Source organism: Mastigoproctus giganteus, chromosome 3, assembly GCF_048544385.1.
Source record: "Mastigoproctus giganteus isolate SK-2022 chromosome 3, ASM4854438v1, whole genome shotgun sequence".
Classification (NCBI taxonomy): Eukaryota; Metazoa; Arthropoda; class Arachnida; order Uropygi; family Thelyphonidae; genus Mastigoproctus; species Mastigoproctus giganteus.
This window is the reverse complement of record NC_143577.1, coordinates 103,825,099-103,845,278: the sequence shown is the minus strand read 5'-3', so window position 1 is coordinate 103,845,278 and position 20,180 is coordinate 103,825,099. Positions and strand designations below refer to the sequence as shown.

At 35.0% G+C, this 20,180-nt stretch overlaps 1 protein-coding gene across 3 annotated transcripts in view; it reads left to right on the top strand.

Annotated features, from left to right (window-relative positions):
• LOC150088195 (ankyrin repeat domain-containing protein 17-like) overlaps nt 1-20,180 on the top strand; it is a 1,023,061-nt gene that overhangs the window by 63,544 nt on the left and 939,337 nt on the right. For 2 of the 3 annotated variants that reach the window (XM_090369376.1, XM_090369375.1), the window contains exon 2: nt 16,806-16,947. In XM_090369376.1, the coding sequence (XP_090225502.1) occupies nt 16,806-16,947 (142 nt within the window). The remainder of the gene's footprint in view (nt 1-16,805; nt 16,948-20,180) is intronic. The other variant, XM_090369377.1, reaches the window with a different exon arrangement.

Here is a 20,180-nt window from a genome sequence, read left to right as displayed (position 1 = left end):
AAGTGTTTCTTGACTAATTTTTTCTTCTTTGGATTTCTTTTTTCCCTATAGGTTTCTTGGGCTTGATCACTTTCAGAAAGTTGTAATATTCCTCGTCGATATCTTGGTCCTGAGCTGTCTGCAGAAGCTCAAACTTGTTCTTAAGTTCCAGTACATACTGCTCTTTCTCCTCTTCTGTTATCTCAAAGACCTTTGTATTATTTACTTGAGTCAGTTTTTTCCTTTCCTACATCTATATGAAGTGTACATCTTACCATTCTGTGATCACTTCCAACATTGTCCTTATTCAGGACAGTAACATTCACAATATATCTTCTGTTAGTGAGGAAGAAGTTGATTTCATTAGTTGTTAATCCATTTGGACTCTTCCATGTATACTTTCTGTTCACCCTTTTCTTGAAAAAAGTGTTCATTACTGACAGTCTTGAGATTTTGCAAATTCCACAAGTCTTTCACCTCTTTCATTTATTTCACCAATTCGAAAATTTCTTATAGTTTCCCCTTTCTACGCTGTTTTGTCCTTTTCCAGCCTTAGCATTGAAGTCCCCCATAATAATATTGTAGTGGGTTTTCTGCTTATCTAGAAGACTTACAATTTCGGCGTACATTTCTTCAACCTCTTCATCATCATCATGGCTCGATGTTGGTGCACAAATCATTATAAATCATTAATCATTATAAATAATTATTTATAAATCATAATCGATGTTGGCGCATAAATCATTATACTTTATTTGAGTATTAGTCTTGACACCCTTGGTGATGTACTTTTGAATTCCAAAATGTTGTTTTTAAAATCTTTATGGACCAGAAACCCAACACGCCTTTCACTGTTTCCATTGTTGTACTGCAGACTTCCACTTGATAAACTTATAAGTGATTCATTTCTTCTTCTTGTTTCAGCCAAACCGATGATATTCCAATTCACAATTTCTAAATCCTTTTCCAGCTCTGATATCCTGTCTTCACCGATGATCACTATAACTGGTGCTTACTGTATCTAATTTATCTCTTGGAAATGAAGGGGAAATTTATTTTCATTTCATGCCATTTCAGTTAACAAATGAATTTTAAGGAACGTATACTTTTAAAGTGAGGAATAATGGGAATTAGTGTATTTTATTTTTATTGTGGTCCTTCTGCTTTATCAAAAATATTGTGACTCATCTGATTTCTTATAGTGCACCATTGCATAGTGGAGAAATCAGATTTTAATGTTTTTTATTTTATAATACAGCACCATTTTGGTAAAGAAGCAGTGTACTGTTATAGGTATATTTAAACACCTGCATTAAAATTAGTACCCTGCTGCTTTATTAAAATGCGAGATTTTGGCCCCAGTAATGGCAATCTAATGTGTTGGTAAATTTTCAATTGGAAGCTTTTCTTCCAAACTTCCCTTGGCTGCTTGTTTTGATTCAGTGCATTTATTATTACTGTTTGACACAAAGGTTGCTAGTTGAGGCTACCTGTCTCATGATGGTGCCAGATTGTTCAGAAACTGTTCACAACGATGCATTACTTTTTAACAAAATAAAGATTTGCCTTCTTGGTGATGTTATTCAATTAAAAACAGTTAGTTACTCTAGTTTGAGTGGTGAATAGTGTAGTGTTTCTGAAATGAGTCTTAGTCTAAGCTCTGCCACTGGAGGAAGAACAGCATCTCATATATCAAAGACGTAAAAACATAATGCAGATTAGTTATATTTTCTCATTCTTTTAAAAAAGTAGTATAGCACTTTTAATAAATTCTTGCACTTTCAGGAACTATATGTATTTCTTTAGAGTGTTTAATAGGTAATTGGATTTAGCAGTGTGGCCTTATCTCTATATAGTCAATTGAACCATTTTACTATATTCACATTTGCAAGAACATGCAGCACCAAGGATTCGATTCCCTTCTCAAATTGGTGGAAGTAATTTTCTATAAAGGATCCCCCCCCCCACGCTTGTGTTTCTGGTTGCTTAGGTTTTCTTTTCTCCTCCTTATTAACTTTTTTGTTTTTTGTTGTTGTAGAGGGGTACTTATTGAGGTCCTTTCTTTCTTACTTAAAAATTAATAACTCAAATGTTTGTATCAGAAATTTTTTTTTTTTTTTTTTTGTAACCAAGGGGCTAAATGAACTATTTATTATTCGAATAAACAAATTAACTTTTGTGTTTGTTATAAAAAGGAATGATTATGGAATTAGAGAATTGGTTTGCTTCCTGTTGTCTTATTCTTCATCATCATGATAAGAGCTTGAATCAGTAGCCTAACTTAATTAATGAAGTCCAGTTGTCTTCATTTTAAAACGTAGCATTTAGCATTAGTAAAGGCATATGATGCAAGAAAGCAAGCTTATACAACATCAGCCAAAAAAAAACACCCTTCTCATTTCACCCATTCACTCACTCCAAATGTTTGTCTAGTACTGCCTTGAATCTGTTTAAGTTATCAACTTCTACAATGACAGATGGAAGTTTGTTCCAGCAATCAACCACCCGCTGGCTAAAGGCAAACTTCCGTGCATCTCTCCTCCTACAACTGTCTTTCCTCAATTTGAATTTATTCCCTCTCAGGCGATTTACTCTAAGCAAGAGGAAGAATCCCATCAGCATTGAGCATGCTCAAACCATTCAAGGCCTTATACACCTCAATCAGATCACCTCGCAGGTGCCTAGTTTCCAGACACTGTAATTTGCAAAACTTAAAGCCTTCCTTCGCAACCCTTTGTTCCATTCACTAATCTTGTTGCTCTTCTCTTTACTTGTTCCAGCAGTTCTACACCCTTCTTAAAATGAAGCCTCCAGACCTTTATACAGTACTCAAGGTGTGGCCTGACCATTTCCTTATACAAGGGGATATAAGATATAGCATTGCTGAATGCTATATCTTGTCCCCTGCCGAAAGACTGCTGAAAGATATAGCATGGTTAATTAAAATTTATTACAAGAATGGTGATAGTGTTATTGCAACCCTTAGTATTTATTAAAGACAGAAAAATGTCCTAAGGTTTGAGAAGAACAATATTAAATGTAAATCGTTTCAAAGGTTACCTGACTCATAAGCATAGAAATTATTGTCCATCAGCATCATGAGAAGTGAGGCGCCTCCATAGCCAGGTGGGCAAGAGCAGCAGTGCGTAGCACATGCTTCTTGATTAGACTGGGGTTCGAGCCCGTGCCCACCAAATACAGAGGATGCAGAAAGGTCAGGGAATGACCACCGCATATCCCCGGAGCAATATGGCCTTAGTTGCTAATGCTCCTAAAAACCAAATAACAACAACAACATGAGAAGTGATTCAAAGAATTCACAAGGTGCAACAGTAATGGCAGAAACACACTATTATCACGTCACGTGAATCTCATCATGTCTGTCACAGAGTAGTACTCTGTGGTCCCTGTAAACTGCGATGTCGGTCGGAGAAGAAACGTCACTGTAACGTACGATGGTCACATTAAAATTTGATCTCTAGGTGCTTATGTTTGGGTATTCATTCCTCGTTTAGGGGTACTCGCATTATATCTTAAAAGAAAACCGAACAATTTTAAATAACAACCATTTTATTTCTGTTTTTTTGTTGAATTTTACAAGTTTGTGGAATGCAGAATTAGTCAATTTTAATAAAACTAACCGAAGCATAGCCTGTGCTTTAATTTGTTTAATTCGGAAAATTTTATTTCAAGAATTATGAACACTAAAGGAAACTTTTTATAAATATTAACATCAAATGTTTTACATAATTGTTTATAATACATATTCAATACGCCTGATTTATTTTATCAAAAAGAAAATATTTACCTTACAATACTTTTCTTTTTAGTGAATTTTCTTTAACAGTTTTTCATTTTTTTAGTGCATTTGTGTAAAATTCTTTGCAAGGCATTGTGATTGGTTTTCAGCAACAGTTCTCCTTCAACATTCTTATTTCTATCCTTTTTCTACGCGTTAAACATTGAGCTAAATACTCGCTCACTCATTGCATTTGAGGCAAAGCAAAAACAAAATATTTTTTTCTGTATTACGTAGTTCGTATGCATTTAAAATTTTTATCCAACCATCTGTGGTATTATTGATGTCTTTTGTTGCAATATTTCTACGGAATGATTTCAACAGAACATATTCTTCATACAGCAAACTGATATTGATATTGTCAATTTTAAATAAAAAAAAAAGTTTGTTGCCTGAGCCTTAAACCATTACAACGAAATAAAAAAGTCATGTAGAATGTAAAAGGTTACCAAGTAGCATTATATAAATATTCTGTAATCTTTGTAAATAGGATAAAATGTTGTTTTTTTGAGCCTTTAAGGGTGCATTTCAACAAAAACTTTATCGTCAGTTTATTCTTTATTCATAAATAATCATCTCAACAGGTTTTATGATTTCTGCTTTTTTCAAATTCCCCATTTCAAATGTTAAAAAAGTGGTATCTTGGAAATTTTATTATACTTCCAAAAGGGGTACGTTTGGCAACCAGTAACGTTGTATATGTCATTCTCTTTGAGGAAAGCTGAAGCGAAATTAATTGCCACAGTTCATCCTCCTCTTCAGATTTTGAAAATGCATGCACTTTTCATATAGCCAAGAAAACAAAAAAGTACGCAATGGATACACAACATAAACTGGAAGAGAACAGAAAAAGGCAAATTCCATCATTTACTGCAGGACTTAGAAAGATGAAAATCATTTCAAGATGTACTTGCGGATGAATAAAGAAGAATTTAATTTCCTATATAATCCAATTAAGGATGGCATTCAAGGGCAAAATACGTAATTTCGAAATTCAATCAGCGCTAAGGAAAAATTAGTCGTATGTTTAAGAAAAGTTGAAATACTGCAAGTTTAATTTTGAAAGGATTGATTCTGTCAAAATACGAAACAAAAATTTTTAATGAAATTTAATTACAACGAGAAACTTCTCAACTCTAAAAATTGAACTTGTAACAAATTATGTATGAGTTGTTCAAATTGAAATGATCGACTTGTTCACCCTCTCAATTTGTTAATTGGAATTCTGTTGATCTATTTTCCTCCTCTGGCCATTTTTGAGTGTCCCTGTGACTAGACATTTGCGGTAAGTATGCAGAGTAGCTGGTCGAAGTGGATAGTGCTTCGGAATAGGCACAGGTGCAACGTCTTTGATGTTGTTGTTGTTATTTGATTTCGGATATTCTTACTTGTGTGCTCAAAACAGATTATTTACTTCTAATTTAATTTTCTATTAGCATTTCCTCCATTTTCCTCTTGTCACGCCTAATGAAATTTCTGTTTGAACAGAAAAATCTGACTCCCTCACAATTTCATTCGGTCTTGAAGCCTGATGTATTATCTTGTGAATACAGCCAATCACAACGGTGCTCTCCATCGTTGTAATTAGCAATACACTAATTGTTAAATATAGCTCCCCAACATTTGATGCTAGACATGTATACAAGTGAAGTCTCGTGAAGTGATAATTGTGTGTTTCCATCCTAAGAGTCCGATCAATTTCATTGTGGCTCATCTCATGCTTGCCATACACCTTGAGTGATTAGTGTTCTCTGGAGCTCAGTTTGTAGTGTTTGTAGAAGATAGGACTCCACCTGTTTCCCCATAGATAAAACATATGCATTGATGAACCACAAAGACATAATAAGCTGTCATGATTTTGCCTGGTGGATGATTGATAAGGTTGTGCAGGATCCAGTATGGTTATTTAATATCCTGTAGATGGATGAAGTGTATTTCATATTGTTGGATTTGTAATTGATAAAATGGCAAAAATTGTTGAATTCGGGCTAAAGACCATTAACGATCACTGGTATTTTGAAACCTGCACAGTTAGCTGCACACCTTACCTTTTCAGACCAAATTTATCCTGGGTTTAATGAAATGTGTACAAGAACTGTAATTTTATATACATTTGGACGCCATAAATGGTGATTTTAATAAATTAACAAGTAAATTAATAAATAATTAATAATTGTTTCTAAAGATTAATTAGACCTTTACAGTTAATGTTATAAGTTTTATATTTAATTTATTTTTGTTATTATTTATAAGATGTTAAATATTGGTAGTAGACTCATAAAAATGAATGCTAGGCTAAAGTATTTTTGGGTAGGTTATTATAAAAAATTCAATTAACTCAATACACAGAAGTATATTAGGAAAATTCATGATGTCTCACAATTAGTTGTAGGACAATTCAAAGATGAGAAATCTGTTTAAGATGATTGGTTAGGAGCTTGTGGAAGACAGGATTAGAAAATATTACTTGGAGTGTTTGGGGACTGAATAGTGGGTGGAGAAAGAGAGGGAAAGCATTCTTTTTTTAAAAAAAGATAAATATAAGAGATGGAGTGGAGGGGTGAAAAGGAGAAATAATGACAATGGGAAGATCAAGGAGATTGGTGAGGGTAAATGGGAACACAGAGAGAGAGAGAGAGAGAGAGAGAGAGAGAGAGAGAGAGAGAGAGAGAGAGAGAGAGAGAGAGAGAGAGAGAGCGCAGGATATGAAAAGGTGTTACTGACCATTGATTTTTTTGCACTGGTTATTGCTGCCAAAAATCTCAATATTAATTTCATTTAATAATTGGGAAACTATTAAAATAATTTACAAGATGGTTGGTGCTGATTACTTGAGATCCAGATAGATGGATAATTGCTTAAGGGCTTAACAGGACAATTAAAGTTTATTTACCTTCATAATTCACAGGAGCATCTATTATACGAGATATTAATTTATTAAAGAGGCATATTAAAGAGGATTAGGCAGGCAAAGGCAGACTACGAAAAATCCTTGGCAAAGGATGCAAAGAAAAACAGAAAGGAGTTCTTTACATACTTGAACTCGAGAAGGAAAGGGATGAATCAGATTGGTCCACTGGATATTGATGGTTCAACAGTTGAGGATCCTGCTCAGGTGGCTAACAATCTAAACGAGTATTTTGCATCTACATTCACACATGAGGAGTTATTCAGGAAGGAGAATGATGTAGGTAAAGTAAACATTGGCAGTGAGCTGGATGATTTTGTAATAACTGAGAGGAAAGTGGAGGAGAGATTGTTGAGGATAAACATAAAAAAGGCACCTGGGGTGGATGGGATCTATCCAGTTATATTAAAGGAGGCAGCAAAGGAAGTATGCAAACCCCTAGCCATAATTATGAGAGCTTCTTTGGACTCAGGGGAGGTACCCATAGACTGGAGATGTGCAAATGTAACCCCAATTCACAAAGGAGGATCAAAGGCTGACACAAGTAATTATAGACCTGTTAGTTTAACTTCTGTTCCAGGTAAATTAATGGAGGCACTGGTTAAAGAAGCACTGCAGGATCATCTAGACAAGAATTCAGTTATAGCTCAGACGCAGCATGGTTTTGTTAAGGGCAGGTCTTGCCTGACCAATTTGATTGGATACTATGATGTAGTCACAAAAGAACTGGATGCAAGGAATAACTTTGATATTATATATTTGGATGTTAGAAAGGCTTTTGATACTGTTGCACATGGAAGACTGCTGCACAAATTGGAGCAGTGTGGCATTGGAGGCAAATTGCTGCTATGGATAAGGGGATGGTTGAGTGGCAGAAGACAGAGAGTGGTAATCAACGGACACTGCTCAACGTGGACTAATGTTATTAGTGGAGTTCCTCGAGGTTCAGTGTTGGGTCCATTGTTGTTTTCGGTGTTTATGAATGATATTGATGATGGGATATCAAGTTTAATGTCTAAGTTTGCAGATGATACAAAGGTTGGCAGGGTCGTTAAGGGCACTACTGACGCTATGCTGCTGCAACAGGATCTGGAAAGGTTGAACAGATGGGCTGAGAGGTGGCAAATGAAGTTTAACATTGACAAATGTAAAGTACTACATATGGGTAACAGTAACCCCAGAGCAATGTATCAACTCTGCGGTACTACACTGACAGTGGTGGAGAATGAAAAGGACCTGGGGGTAATTGTGCAGGCAGATATGAAGTTCTCTGAGCAGTGCAGACGAGCTGCAAGAGTAGCTCATGGTGTCTTGTCAATGATATACAGGAATTTTTCTAGCAGGGATAAGGAGGTGATCATTCCCTTGTATAAGGCAATGGTTAGGCCACATCTTGAGTACTGTATACAGGTCTGGAGGCCTCATTTCAAGAAGGATGTAGAGCTGCTGGAACGGGTACAGAGAAGGGCAACAAGATTAGTAAATGGAACAAAGGGTTGCTCTTACGAAGAAAGGCTTAAGTTTTGCAAATTACAGAGTCTGGAGACTAGGCACCGGCGAGGTGATCTGATAGAGGTGTATAAGGCTTTGAATGGTTTGAGCATGCTCAATGCCAATGGGATTCTTCATCTTTCTCAGAATAATCACCTCAGAGGGCATAAATTCAAATTGAGGAAGGACGGATGTCGGATAGATGTGCGGAAATTTGCCTTTGGCCAGCGGGTGGTTGGTTGGTGGAACCGACTTCCATCACTTGTTGTTGAAGTTGATAGCCTAAACAAATTTAAAGCTCAACTGGACAGGTATTTCGAACGAACGGAGGGGTGAAATGGGAGAAGGTTTTTTTTTTTTTTTTTTTTGGCTGATGCTGAATAAGCTTGCTTTCTTGCATCATATGCCTATACTAATGCTAATGCCCAAATAATTCTACATTCTTCTAAAGTTAGGAGACTATAGTGGGTACACCATTCTTTATAAGTTTTAGTTTTAATCTTGGTCATTTTTAAAGATTACAAATTTTGAAGCATTTCAGTACTCTTTCCATTAATTGGATTAATTCTTGCAAGTGGAGATTTAGTATTATCCAAATAGTGCAAGGAAGTCACAGGCTTTGGCTGTGCTTTCAAAAAAAAAAAAAAAAAGAAGAGAATAAGACAAATTTTGCACTACCTCCATGTAGGTCCATGTTCACCTTAGAATGTCTTCAAACTATCAGCCTCGACTACTTGCGGAGGCAGCTTATTTCAGTAGTCAACAACTCATCGGCTAAAGGAAAACTTCCTGCAATCTAGTTTAAATCTCTTCTCTAATTTGAATTTATGGTCTGGTTCTGAAATTATTTATAACAGCAAAAATTATTCCATTTTAATAATCCCTCTCAGAGTCTTATAAACTTCAATCAGGTCTCCTCTAGGGTGATTGGTTTGCCAAGCTCTGTAGCCCACATAATTGAAATCTTTCCTCATATGGTCACCCTCTTGCCAATCTCACCATGCGAGTTGCCCATCTTTGGACCCTTTCAAGAAGTTTAGTAGCTTTTTTCAGATGAGATCTCCATACAGTATCCATACTGCATTTAGAATATTGTATCCATAGATGGATACAGTATTCCAAATGCAGTCTTACAATTGCCTTATACATTGGGATTATGACCACCTTATTTCTACGGGATATTGTTCAAATAAATCATTGATAAGACACCAAGAGCTTTCCTGGCTGCCTATTTGCACAGATCAGAGAACTTCATATCTGCTTGTATCATAACTCTCGGATCCATTTCTTCCTCTATTGTTTTTAATTCAATGCCACCAAGAGTATAATTTATTTTGGAGTTGCTATTCTCAAAATGTAAGACTTGCATTTTGCTGCAGTAAAACATAACTGCCACTTCTCTGACCATTCTTGATGCTTTCAAGCCATTCTGAAAGAGTGTTAGTCAGGATGAAATGATCAGTGCCCAGCAGTGCTGGGCACTGATCAAAGTTTTTAATTTAAAAACTTTTAAATTTTAATTTAAACAAAGTTTTAAAATTTGACAGTTTTTAAATTCTGTACAGTGGGTCCAACTGATGATGTTACCAACAGCAAATTCTAAATGGGAAGCAATCAAGGATTAATCTTGGATGCTACTAGGCTTTTCATACCAACTAAGAAATACTGATCAAGGTACTGATTAAGGTGCTGTTCAAGGCCTAAATAGATATCAGATGAACTAATGAGACTCGTGGCAGAGAAGAAAAATGCATTGGATGCATAAAAATTATCAGGTGATACAAAAGGCTGTGTTAGATATAAGCTAGTCTGTAATCAAGTCACAAAGGAGATGAGTCAGGTGAAGGAATATTACAAGAACTCTTTGGCAAAGGATGCAAAGAAAAACAGCAAAGAGTTTACTTATGTAAACTCTAGAAGGAAAGGGATGAATCAGATTGGTCCACTTAACATCGATGGTTTGACTATTGATGACCATGCTCAGGTACACCGTACATGATAAACTGAATGAGTATTTTGCATCTACATTACACATATAGAGAAGTGGAGGCCAGAAGTTTATCAAACTCTTATAGTGAGCGAAATGATTTTGTAATAACTGAGAGCAAAGTAGAGGAGAAATTGTTGAAGTTAAACATAAGAAAGGCACCTGGGGTGGATGGGATCTATCCAGTTATATTAAGGAAGGTAGCAAACCCTTAGCCATAATTAAGGGTCAGCAAACCCTTAGCTATAATTATGAGAGCATCCTTGAATTCAGGGGAGTTCCCCATGACTGGAAAAGTGCAAATGTATCCCAAATTCACAAAGTGGGATCAAAGGGTGATAAGTAATTACAGATCTGTTAGTTTAACTTCTGTTCTGGGGAAAGTACTGATTAAAGAAGCAATGCAGGATCATTTAGACAAGACGGAAGTTACAGTTCAGGCAGAGCATGGGTTTGTTAAGGGGAAATTTTGTGTGTCCAGTTTGATTGGACACTACGATGTGGTCATACAGTCTCTACAAAATAAATTCCTTCTACCTACAAGTGCTGGCTATGCTGATAAAAATGTGTCCACTAAAGCCATGCAAAGCCAGTTAATCTACATACTTTCAGCATGTAATCTCTTCCATGATGTCTTAGTTGAATTGCAGACACATATACATTCTGGCTTAACTTTCTGCATTTTTTTGCATGGTTCTACATTTATCCAACAGATTGTCAGGTTTTGTTTGTTTAATATTGTTAGTTCCCACACGAATAATAATGCTTTCTTTATTACCACTTTAAAATCTGACATTCTGATGTGTATATATCTGCAATTGTATTTAGACATGATAGGAGGGATTACATGCTGAAAGCCTGTGGATTAACTAAACTTAATGGACTGTGCAAGGCTTGTCCGGCAGCGTCATCAGTTGGTAACATCATCAATTGTTGCTACTTGCAACACATCCTGGTTCTGGTCCACCTAACTTTATTACAAGAAATGTTATCAATTTCCCTTATGGTAGTGTTCATAAAACTAAATGTCCTTTAACCAGAGAAATTATGCAGTTGACTATTCTGTTCTTGCACGCTAATCACGGCTGCATCACTTGACAGGTCACAAACTGCTTGAGTCCCTGACGAGCTCCCTGATACATTTGTTTCTATGGCAGGTATCTATTTTTTCATTTATTTAAATTCTTCTAGTAATGGGGATCTCAAATTAAAACAGTTTTAAATTTGAGACCTGTACACTCCTCACATTGGGTATAAAGAAAAGAATAGTCTGAGCTTCATTTGTCTGCTAAACTGACCTTAGAATACGTGCTATAGGCTATACAAGTGGACATAGTGGGCTATACAAATTCACGACTCACACCAGATATGCCTGCAGGCATTTCTGGTATGAGTTGTGATATAGTAATTGTTGCATGTGATGCAAGAAAGCGAGCATTATGAGCTTATGTAGCATCAGCCAAGAAAAAAAAAAAAAAAAAAAAAATTCACACAACCACTCCTTCTAAATGTTTGTCCAGTTCCTCCTTAAATTTATTTAACCTATCAACTTCCACAACGACAGATGGAAGTTTGTTCCAGCAATTAACCACCCACTGGCTAAAGGCAAATTTCTGCACATCTTTTCTACAGCTGTCTTTCCTCAATTTGAATTTATGCCGCCTTAGGTTCGTAATCTGAACAAGTATGATGAATCCCATTCATGTCCAAGGATATGAATCCAGTCAGATCCTTGGACAATGCATTGAAAGTGTATCCTGTAATAATCATTATTTAGGTAAAATATGAACTTAAGAAAGAGTACAAAATATAAATTTACAGTATATTACAGAATTTAAGTTAACAAAGTATTTGACTTAATATGATAGCATAGCTTAATTTATTATGGTACTCACCTTTTTTTTATAATCTGCAATTGATGTTTGAATAGGGTGGATGATTATTTTAATTTAAATTAGGAGTAAGTAAGTTGGGGTTTAAAAACAGAAGTTAAAATATGTGCAAGGAAGTAGAAGTGCACGTCTTCGTCCTTGGTTGTCAATATTAAAGTTGAAAATAAATGGTTAATACTGGAGGCCAATAGCCATAACAAGTGGCTTTCGTTATCAACGTCTTCATTGGCAATGATGGGTTGAGATTGAACGCATGTATTTAAGAAAGCTAAGTTCCCATGATGCTCCTGGTTACATGTGGAAATCTCAGGTGCATGAGATTTCCTGATGGCCACTGTCCCATTTCCCAAATCTTTACAATCATTTTATGAAAAAACTTTGAGCTCTTCACACTTGTAGCTTTAATCAGTTCTGCTGGGATTTCATTAATTCCAGGTGACTTGCTACACGTCAGTTCTCTGATTGCTTTTTCGACTTCTTCCTTCAGCGGAACTGGTTCACGATCACACTCTTGAAAAGATGGCAGCAGATCATTAGTGTCAGCAGGTTCTCAGAAGAGCTGCTCACATATTCTTTCCGTCTTTTTAATCTTCTCTGTTGAAATTTCCCATTTGGAGTCCTTATTTACATTGTTTTGGTCGGAACTTTTGTCTTAAGGGCTTAATTTCAGCATACATCTTCTTAGTGTTGTTTCGTTTGTTGTGGTACTGTATTTGATTTCTTTACACTTTTGATTGATATAATCCTTTGTCCTGGCTTAAACAGCACGATGACTTTGCTTAGTTCCTGATACTCTTTGTTTCCTTGTACACCTTGGGCTTTTGCAGTTCTTCTCTGTTCAATAAGTTTAAAAGTGGCTTTATAATCCATGGCTTTCTGACCTTTCTCTAATGTATCTATTTGCTGAATCCTTAATTATGCATTTTGTATTTTCCCACATTTCCTCAGGCAGCATATTGTCATCTAGTTCTAATAGAGCCTGTTTCAAGTATATAACTGTTTGGAATATTTTCTACGATCTAATCGTTTAGGGAAAACCTTATTCGTGATCTTTTTCAGCTTCAGCTTGAGAATGATGTGGAGTAGCTGATGATCACTGCCACAATCTGCTCCTGGAAGTGTTTTTGCTGTGATTACACTGGAGCACCACCTTTGCTGCATAAGGATGTAATTAATCTGATTCCTTGTTTTATGATCAGGACATTTCCATGTGTAGAGCCTTCTCGGGTGTTGCTGTGAAAGCAGGTTACGTATGACAAGACTGTTCAGATGACAAAATTCAATTAAGCTTTCACCCTGTTCAATTCTAGCGCCAAGACCAAACCTACTACATTCCAGACTAGAAGAAATTGTCTTGCCTATTTTTGCATTAAAATCACCCATGAGTATCAAAACATCCTTTTTTGGGGACCAGATCAAGAGCTGATTGGAGATTTTCATAATAAATGTCCATATCTTCATCTGTGGATGTTGATGTTGTTGCATAGCAACTAAAACTATGAGATTTACTGGCTGGCTCTGAAGTCTAACCGTCACCATTCTACTATTAATAGGATTGTATCCAAGAAGAGACCTTGAACATTCCTTATTCAAAATGACAGTGACACCACGTTTTTTACTTGGTCACTTCCAGAAAAAACAACCAAAAACCCATTTCCAGTTTTGAAATAACCTTGTCCTGTCCACATGACTTCGATTGTTCCTAAAATGTCAATTTTATACCTATCCATATCATTGATGACCATATCCATCTTACCTTCTTTTAAACTTTTTACGTTCCATAAGGATGTACCTTTTTATAATGAAATAAATACTTGAATTAAAAAAAAAAATTTAAGTAACTTAAACCCAAATTACGTGACACCCCTGAAATGTTGTTGCTGCACTCCGGTTGAAAACCACTGTACTAAATAATGATACTACATTTTCATCAATGTTTCAGATCCCAATTTTGTGTTGTTTAACAGATCTCAATTATTAGCAGGAAATAGATTTGTTATTATTGTTAATTTTCCCTAATTTCTACTACTTTTGAGCCTTGATGAAGCATTTAAAATTGCATATAATAAAAAAAAAAAAAAAAAAAAAGAAGCAAAGTGAAGGGTCACATTTTTAATAAACTTTCCACTGTTTTAATCTTTTTTTTTTTAGTTAGCAAACTTCTTTGCAGATATTTCTTTATTACAAATCCCTACACATGACCTTTACAAATGCTATAACATGGATTGTGAATGCTGACAAGTTCTGGCATTCACAAGTATAGTGTATTTATTTTTTTACCAGGATTTGTGGTTTGAAAGGAGAAGATTTATTTGGAGGATTTGATATAATGAGAAAGCATGATGAGTAATATTTGGTATTAAAAAGAATACAACTTTGTGGGATTGTTATTTCTATGGATATTCTTGGTTTCTTATAATAGAAATGATTATAATTGGCAAGTGGTTATTAACATTAAGTAATGACTGTATAAGAAGTACCTTTCTTTTTTTTTTTGAATTCTGAAGAGCTGGCAATTAACCAGATCATTCTGAATTGTTAATACAGTAGTATATTGTGGGAGTTGCAAAAAAAGGTTGGTTTGTCTCATAAGAGGTGGGAGTAGGTTAGGTGGATGTGTTGCAGTATTAACTAGACTACTTTGTAGTCTAGTTCAGTGCTGTCCAAATTTTTTTGGTCGCACACCCTTATTTTACTTAAAAGAACTAGTGTGCCCCTCCCCCCCCCTGAAAAAAAATTAAATATATAAATTTAATATATTTTTTATTTATAATGATTTACACAGAAGGCATTATATATAAAATCACAAATAATTTTAAAAGATCACAAATAAAAAAATACAAAACAAAATTAAATTGAAGTTCAAGTACAAAATGATAAGAAATCATTAATGTAACAAGTGTAGTAAATGTAATGCAATATTTTTTGTTTTATTTATAAATCATTTGCATGGTATGCATTATATCTAGATTATATATCAATGTGGAAAACAGCCCTCACGATTTTATTGAGTATGAGCATTACATTAGGGGTGCTCACACCCCACCTTGGAGACCACTGGTCTAGTTAATACTATTTCTCTACATTTTTTTTTTTGTGAAAACTGGTTTTCCCTAGTTCGATGTCTGGTTTGATTTGATAAAGTTTGTCATCTGTTCTTGCCATGGGTTTTGCCAAAGGGAGTGGTAATTATGGATTGTTTTATGTTCCTTATATGTAACTAAGAGATAGTAGTAGCTGATTTTGCTGCTTCCCGTGTGTCTGTCATCCATCAGATAAGATCTTTTGTTTGTAAGTTGTAGTATCTGTACCCATCATGCAAGCATTTTTGTTGAGCTTTGTAACACACTCAGAGGCTGTACGGAAGGTATTTTTTTGTTTATTTTTGAGATAGTACACTTTCACTGTGATACGGTATTCTTGAGTTTGATCATGTCATGTTGAACATGCCAGTTGGTACTTTATGGTGCAGTATAAGTTTTTTAATGTTGGCAGTATCAGTTCTGTTTTGCGTTTGGAAGAGTTTTTTTTTTTTTTTTTTTTGGTTGGCTACTATAAGGTATAGAAAATTAAATGAGTTATCATTTGCAGTTGGAATAAATTGATTAAAATATATTATATTTCTGAGGAAATATATTGTATTTCTATAAGCTGTTAACATAACAAACTAAGATGTGCAGGAAAAGGAAACAGTAATGGAAGACATTTTATATGTGTATTAAGATCACAATGATAATATGTTCTCTTGGATTTGCCATGAAAGTTGAATTGATGACTAGGCTCTTATCATAGACACCCTCTTATCATACTTTGGTAAAATTCCACTCGCTTTCAAATTCAGCTCTAACTCAGCTCAGTATCATCATAATCTTTATATCACCTTTTGTTACTTTAAAGATAATTAATCTACAGTATTACTATCTTTTACTATCTTTCCTTAATGTATATCCTCCTTGGCAGCTTAAGTTAGCACAGGTACTTTGCCTTCTGCCACTTGTTTGTAAATGTCTGGGTTTGATTTTTGTCAATGACCTGTGGAATTTATAAAGTCTCTTCAATCAAGGCTGTAGTTAGTTGATCTCGGACAGAGAGGGTAGGGTTCTCCTCATGAGTTATTCTATTTTTTTCCGAGTAATTCCAGGTGTGAACACTTGTACAGACAAAATATGCATCATGGATACGAGTTACAAGCTTCACTTCCATTAAATATATTAATAATTTGAAATTTCAGTATCTTTATTGCATCTTTATTGCATAAGATATTCTCCATTTTCCTCGCAACAGAGTTACTGAGAATAGCTACTTTCCCTGGACGGTGCTTTCTGCTTGTGCTGATTTTGTTGTGTCCCATGATTTAATTTCTTCAAGGGAAAATTAGTTGGGTTCTGCTTAATATTTTTTGGGAAAGGGGATGAGATGGATAGTATGAAGGTTGTTTTTCAGTTTGATTTTCAGTAACTCTGTACCAAATTTAAAGCACAGCACTTTATTCAGTAGGGAATATATGAAGAGGTATTTCTCTGTATAAATACTGCATTGAGAAGATGATCTATTTTATATATCAGATTTTATGATCAGCATATTAAATAATTATATAATATAATGATCAAATAATTGTAATTTGATCACAAATATCAACACAGTTATCAATACAATTTAATTTATTTATATTTTGTAGTTATTCAAGACTAGGTATTTTGTATAAATTATCTTAGATTTTATTTTAAGTATCTTTTGAATATTCAACAGGTAGAATCCTTTATATTAGATCAAGGAGACTTGGACGAGCCGGTATTGGATACTTCTAAGTTCCTGTTATCAGCTGAGGGTACTGATACGAGTATTGATCCAGAAACTCAAGCTCGTTTGGAAGCTTTACTGGAAGCCAGTGGTAGATATGAATACACATGTTTGTGTGTGTGTGTGTGTGTGTGTGTGTGTGTGTGTGTGTGTGTGTGTGTGTGTGTGTGTGTAGTCTTTAGTGGGTTTTATCTTTAGCATTAGAACCCTATAAGCCATAGTAATTTTAAGCAGAATTTATGAACTTTCCTAGTACGGTAGACTCTTGATTTTCCGGGATAGATGGTAAAGAACAAATCCCGGATAATCGATTTCTTGGTTAATTCAAAAATACAGAAGTCCCCCGACATACATAAGAGATACGTTCCAGGACTTCTTACTTCGTCGAGATTTACGTAACTTGGGAACAACTAGTAACATATTGCTACTATATTATTATTGACAAATCTGAATTCAGCACGATACTTGTTAATGTTTGACCATTTTCATACATTCTTATTAGTTTAATTTTCTGATCCAAATTGATTGCTTTCCTTTTCTTATTAGATGTACTAGTACTGCTGTCACATAAATTCTCTTAGTCGGCACCATTGATAATGGTCAAAATGAAATTTTCTCTAAAGAACCTCACAGGGTTTAGGCAAAAACTCGCTATTATTACCCCGCGAGAGCTCACATTTTGCTAAAGCATATTTCTGGAGGTCAACAAAAAACAATAAAAATAATTTTCACACTCTGTTTTATTGGGCATTTCTGTTAGCGCAATCTATTATAAACGGGTAGTAAACTCTATCTTATTGCATTTGTGATAATACCAATAGCCAGAACTCTATGGGTTTTTACATTATTATGGTGAAGTGTGTGTCCCCTTCACTGAAATTTTCAGTCACATATATAAAAATAAACCATAAATAATTAAGAATCTTCTCTTTTTTTTGCTTGTTACTCCCATCTCACTTGTACAATTTATGTGTGCCATGATCATCGTTATTGATTGCTTATTATTATTTTTTTTGTTTTAAATTTTACAATCGTAAAAATTAAAAAAAAAAATAATAAAATAAATTGGGTGAAAACAAATTTAGTTAAATCCGTAGTTGCATAAGTCATAGTAATTTTAAGTTTCTCTAGGCCCTGGTGAAATGACATGCTTCATTCGATGTTAGGATCAACATCCATTACCTTTTGCTTAAGGTTCTCTGCGATACGAAAGATTTCACCTAGATCTTTTACCATTATCTCCTTTGCGGTAACATTTCCATCTCACCGATAAGGAGATCCTTGTCACTTAGCTGTTCTGAATGCGAATTCACTGATTCTCAAATGTTAGCCATATCCAAGCCTTTGAAACCAAGGTCATTACCAATATTAGTTATGTCTTCAATAACTTTTTGAACTGCATCTTTGAAGCTAGTAAAATCGTTAGCGCAATGGGGTAAAGGATGCTTCCAAACTGCTCTCATATTGCTGGCTGTCACTTCTTCCCATGCTGCATGAATGTTTTCAGTGGCCACTCATATGTTATATTTTTTTCCAAAATTCTGGTACAGAAATCGCATTGTCTCCCATTGTAGCTTCAAGTGCCTGTGCAAATGTTCTATGGAGATAGGCCTTAAAAGTTGCAGTCATCCCTTGGTCCATAGGTTGTAATAACGGAGTCGTATTCGCTGGTAAATAAACAACTTTCACATTTTCATTTAAGTCACCAAGTGCAGTAAGATGTCCAGGTGCATTATCTAAAAGCAACAGAGCTTTAAAAGTAAGATTGTTTTTCTTGCAATAGGCTTCAACTGTTGGACAGAAATAAGATGTAAACCAGTCTTCAAATAGGGCTTTGGTCATCCATGCTTCTTTATTTGAATGCAAAATGACTGGAAGAGTTCGATAGCTGTATCCTTTTAAAGCCCTAGGATTTTGTGTATGGTACACAAGCAGAGGCTTCAATTTAAAATTGCCTTCAGCGTTACCTCCTAATAAAAGTATTAGTCGATCTTTTTAGACTTTTTACCCAGGTTGTGATGCTTCATTTGCAGTCAAATAAGTTTTAGTTGGCATCAGTTTCCAAAATAGGCCCGTTTCGTATACATTAAATATTTGCTGATCATCGTATTCACCATTCTGAACGATTTTTTGCAATTCTGCAGGATATTTGGCACAGCATCTTCATCAGCACTAGCAGCTTTCCCTGTTACTTTAACATTATGCAATCCTGCTCGATTTTTGAAACCACCCTGAACTAGCAACAAACATTTCAGTCTCCCCTTGATATTTTGTTTTTTGAGCTTAGTAAAAATGTTAATAGCTTTGCTCTGAATATTGTCCTTAGATAATGGAATTCAACAATTGTACAAAGTCTTCTGTTGTATGGAGCAGAAACATGGACATTGAATAGCATACTGACAAATGCATGTCAGTATGCTGCTCTCAAATTTTGTCTCTGTCTCGAGCAAAAATTGCTCACCACAGAAATGGATTCTTTGAAACGTTCAGCAAGAACTTCTAGAAGAGACAGAAAATGGAATGAAGACATAAGAGAGAAAATGGAAGTGAAAAAGAATATTATTGACACTATCAAAGAAAAGCATTTAACATGGTATGGACCTGTAAAATGGATGAAAGAAACCAAATATCCAAAGGCTCTGGAATGGATACCTCCAGGAAAAAGAAGAGGAAGACCTAGGAGGTCATGGATGGATGGAGTACGGGAGTGCATGACAGCCCGAGTTATGAATGACACCTTGACCCGCACCTTATGGCAGGAAAAAATTCCTACCAAAAAATAACTTGTAGGCTGAGGAAACCCATTGTAAATGGAAACACTCCTCTTGAAGAAGAAGATAAATGGAATTCTCTTTTGATTGCAATCTTCTATCCAAATTGATAAAATACTTTCCATTTCAATCATTATTGGAGTTCTGTTTCTGGTATTTTGTAAAACATAAGAAGTTGATGAAACTTTACCTTTCTCTTTATATTCTTCCTTACTGCTCAAGATAGTTCATATGATAGACTCACTGTATCCTAGATCTCTTATGATTTTCGCATGATTTCCACCACTTTCATGTTTTTTTAATAACTTTTTCAGCTAAAGTTTTTCAGCTAAAGTAATAACTTTTTTTTTTATTGCAATCACATTATTTTTCACTCTTTCTTTTATCCATAATTAACAGGGGTAGAAAATTTTTTAAATACAGAGAATTTTTAAATACATCTACACGTGACTTTATTAGCAGGAGACAAACAAGTAACATGTCTACTTCCAATGGTTGAGGGAACACACTGAGGTAGGCAGTGGGCATATGCTTGTTTATTGGCTGTCAGACG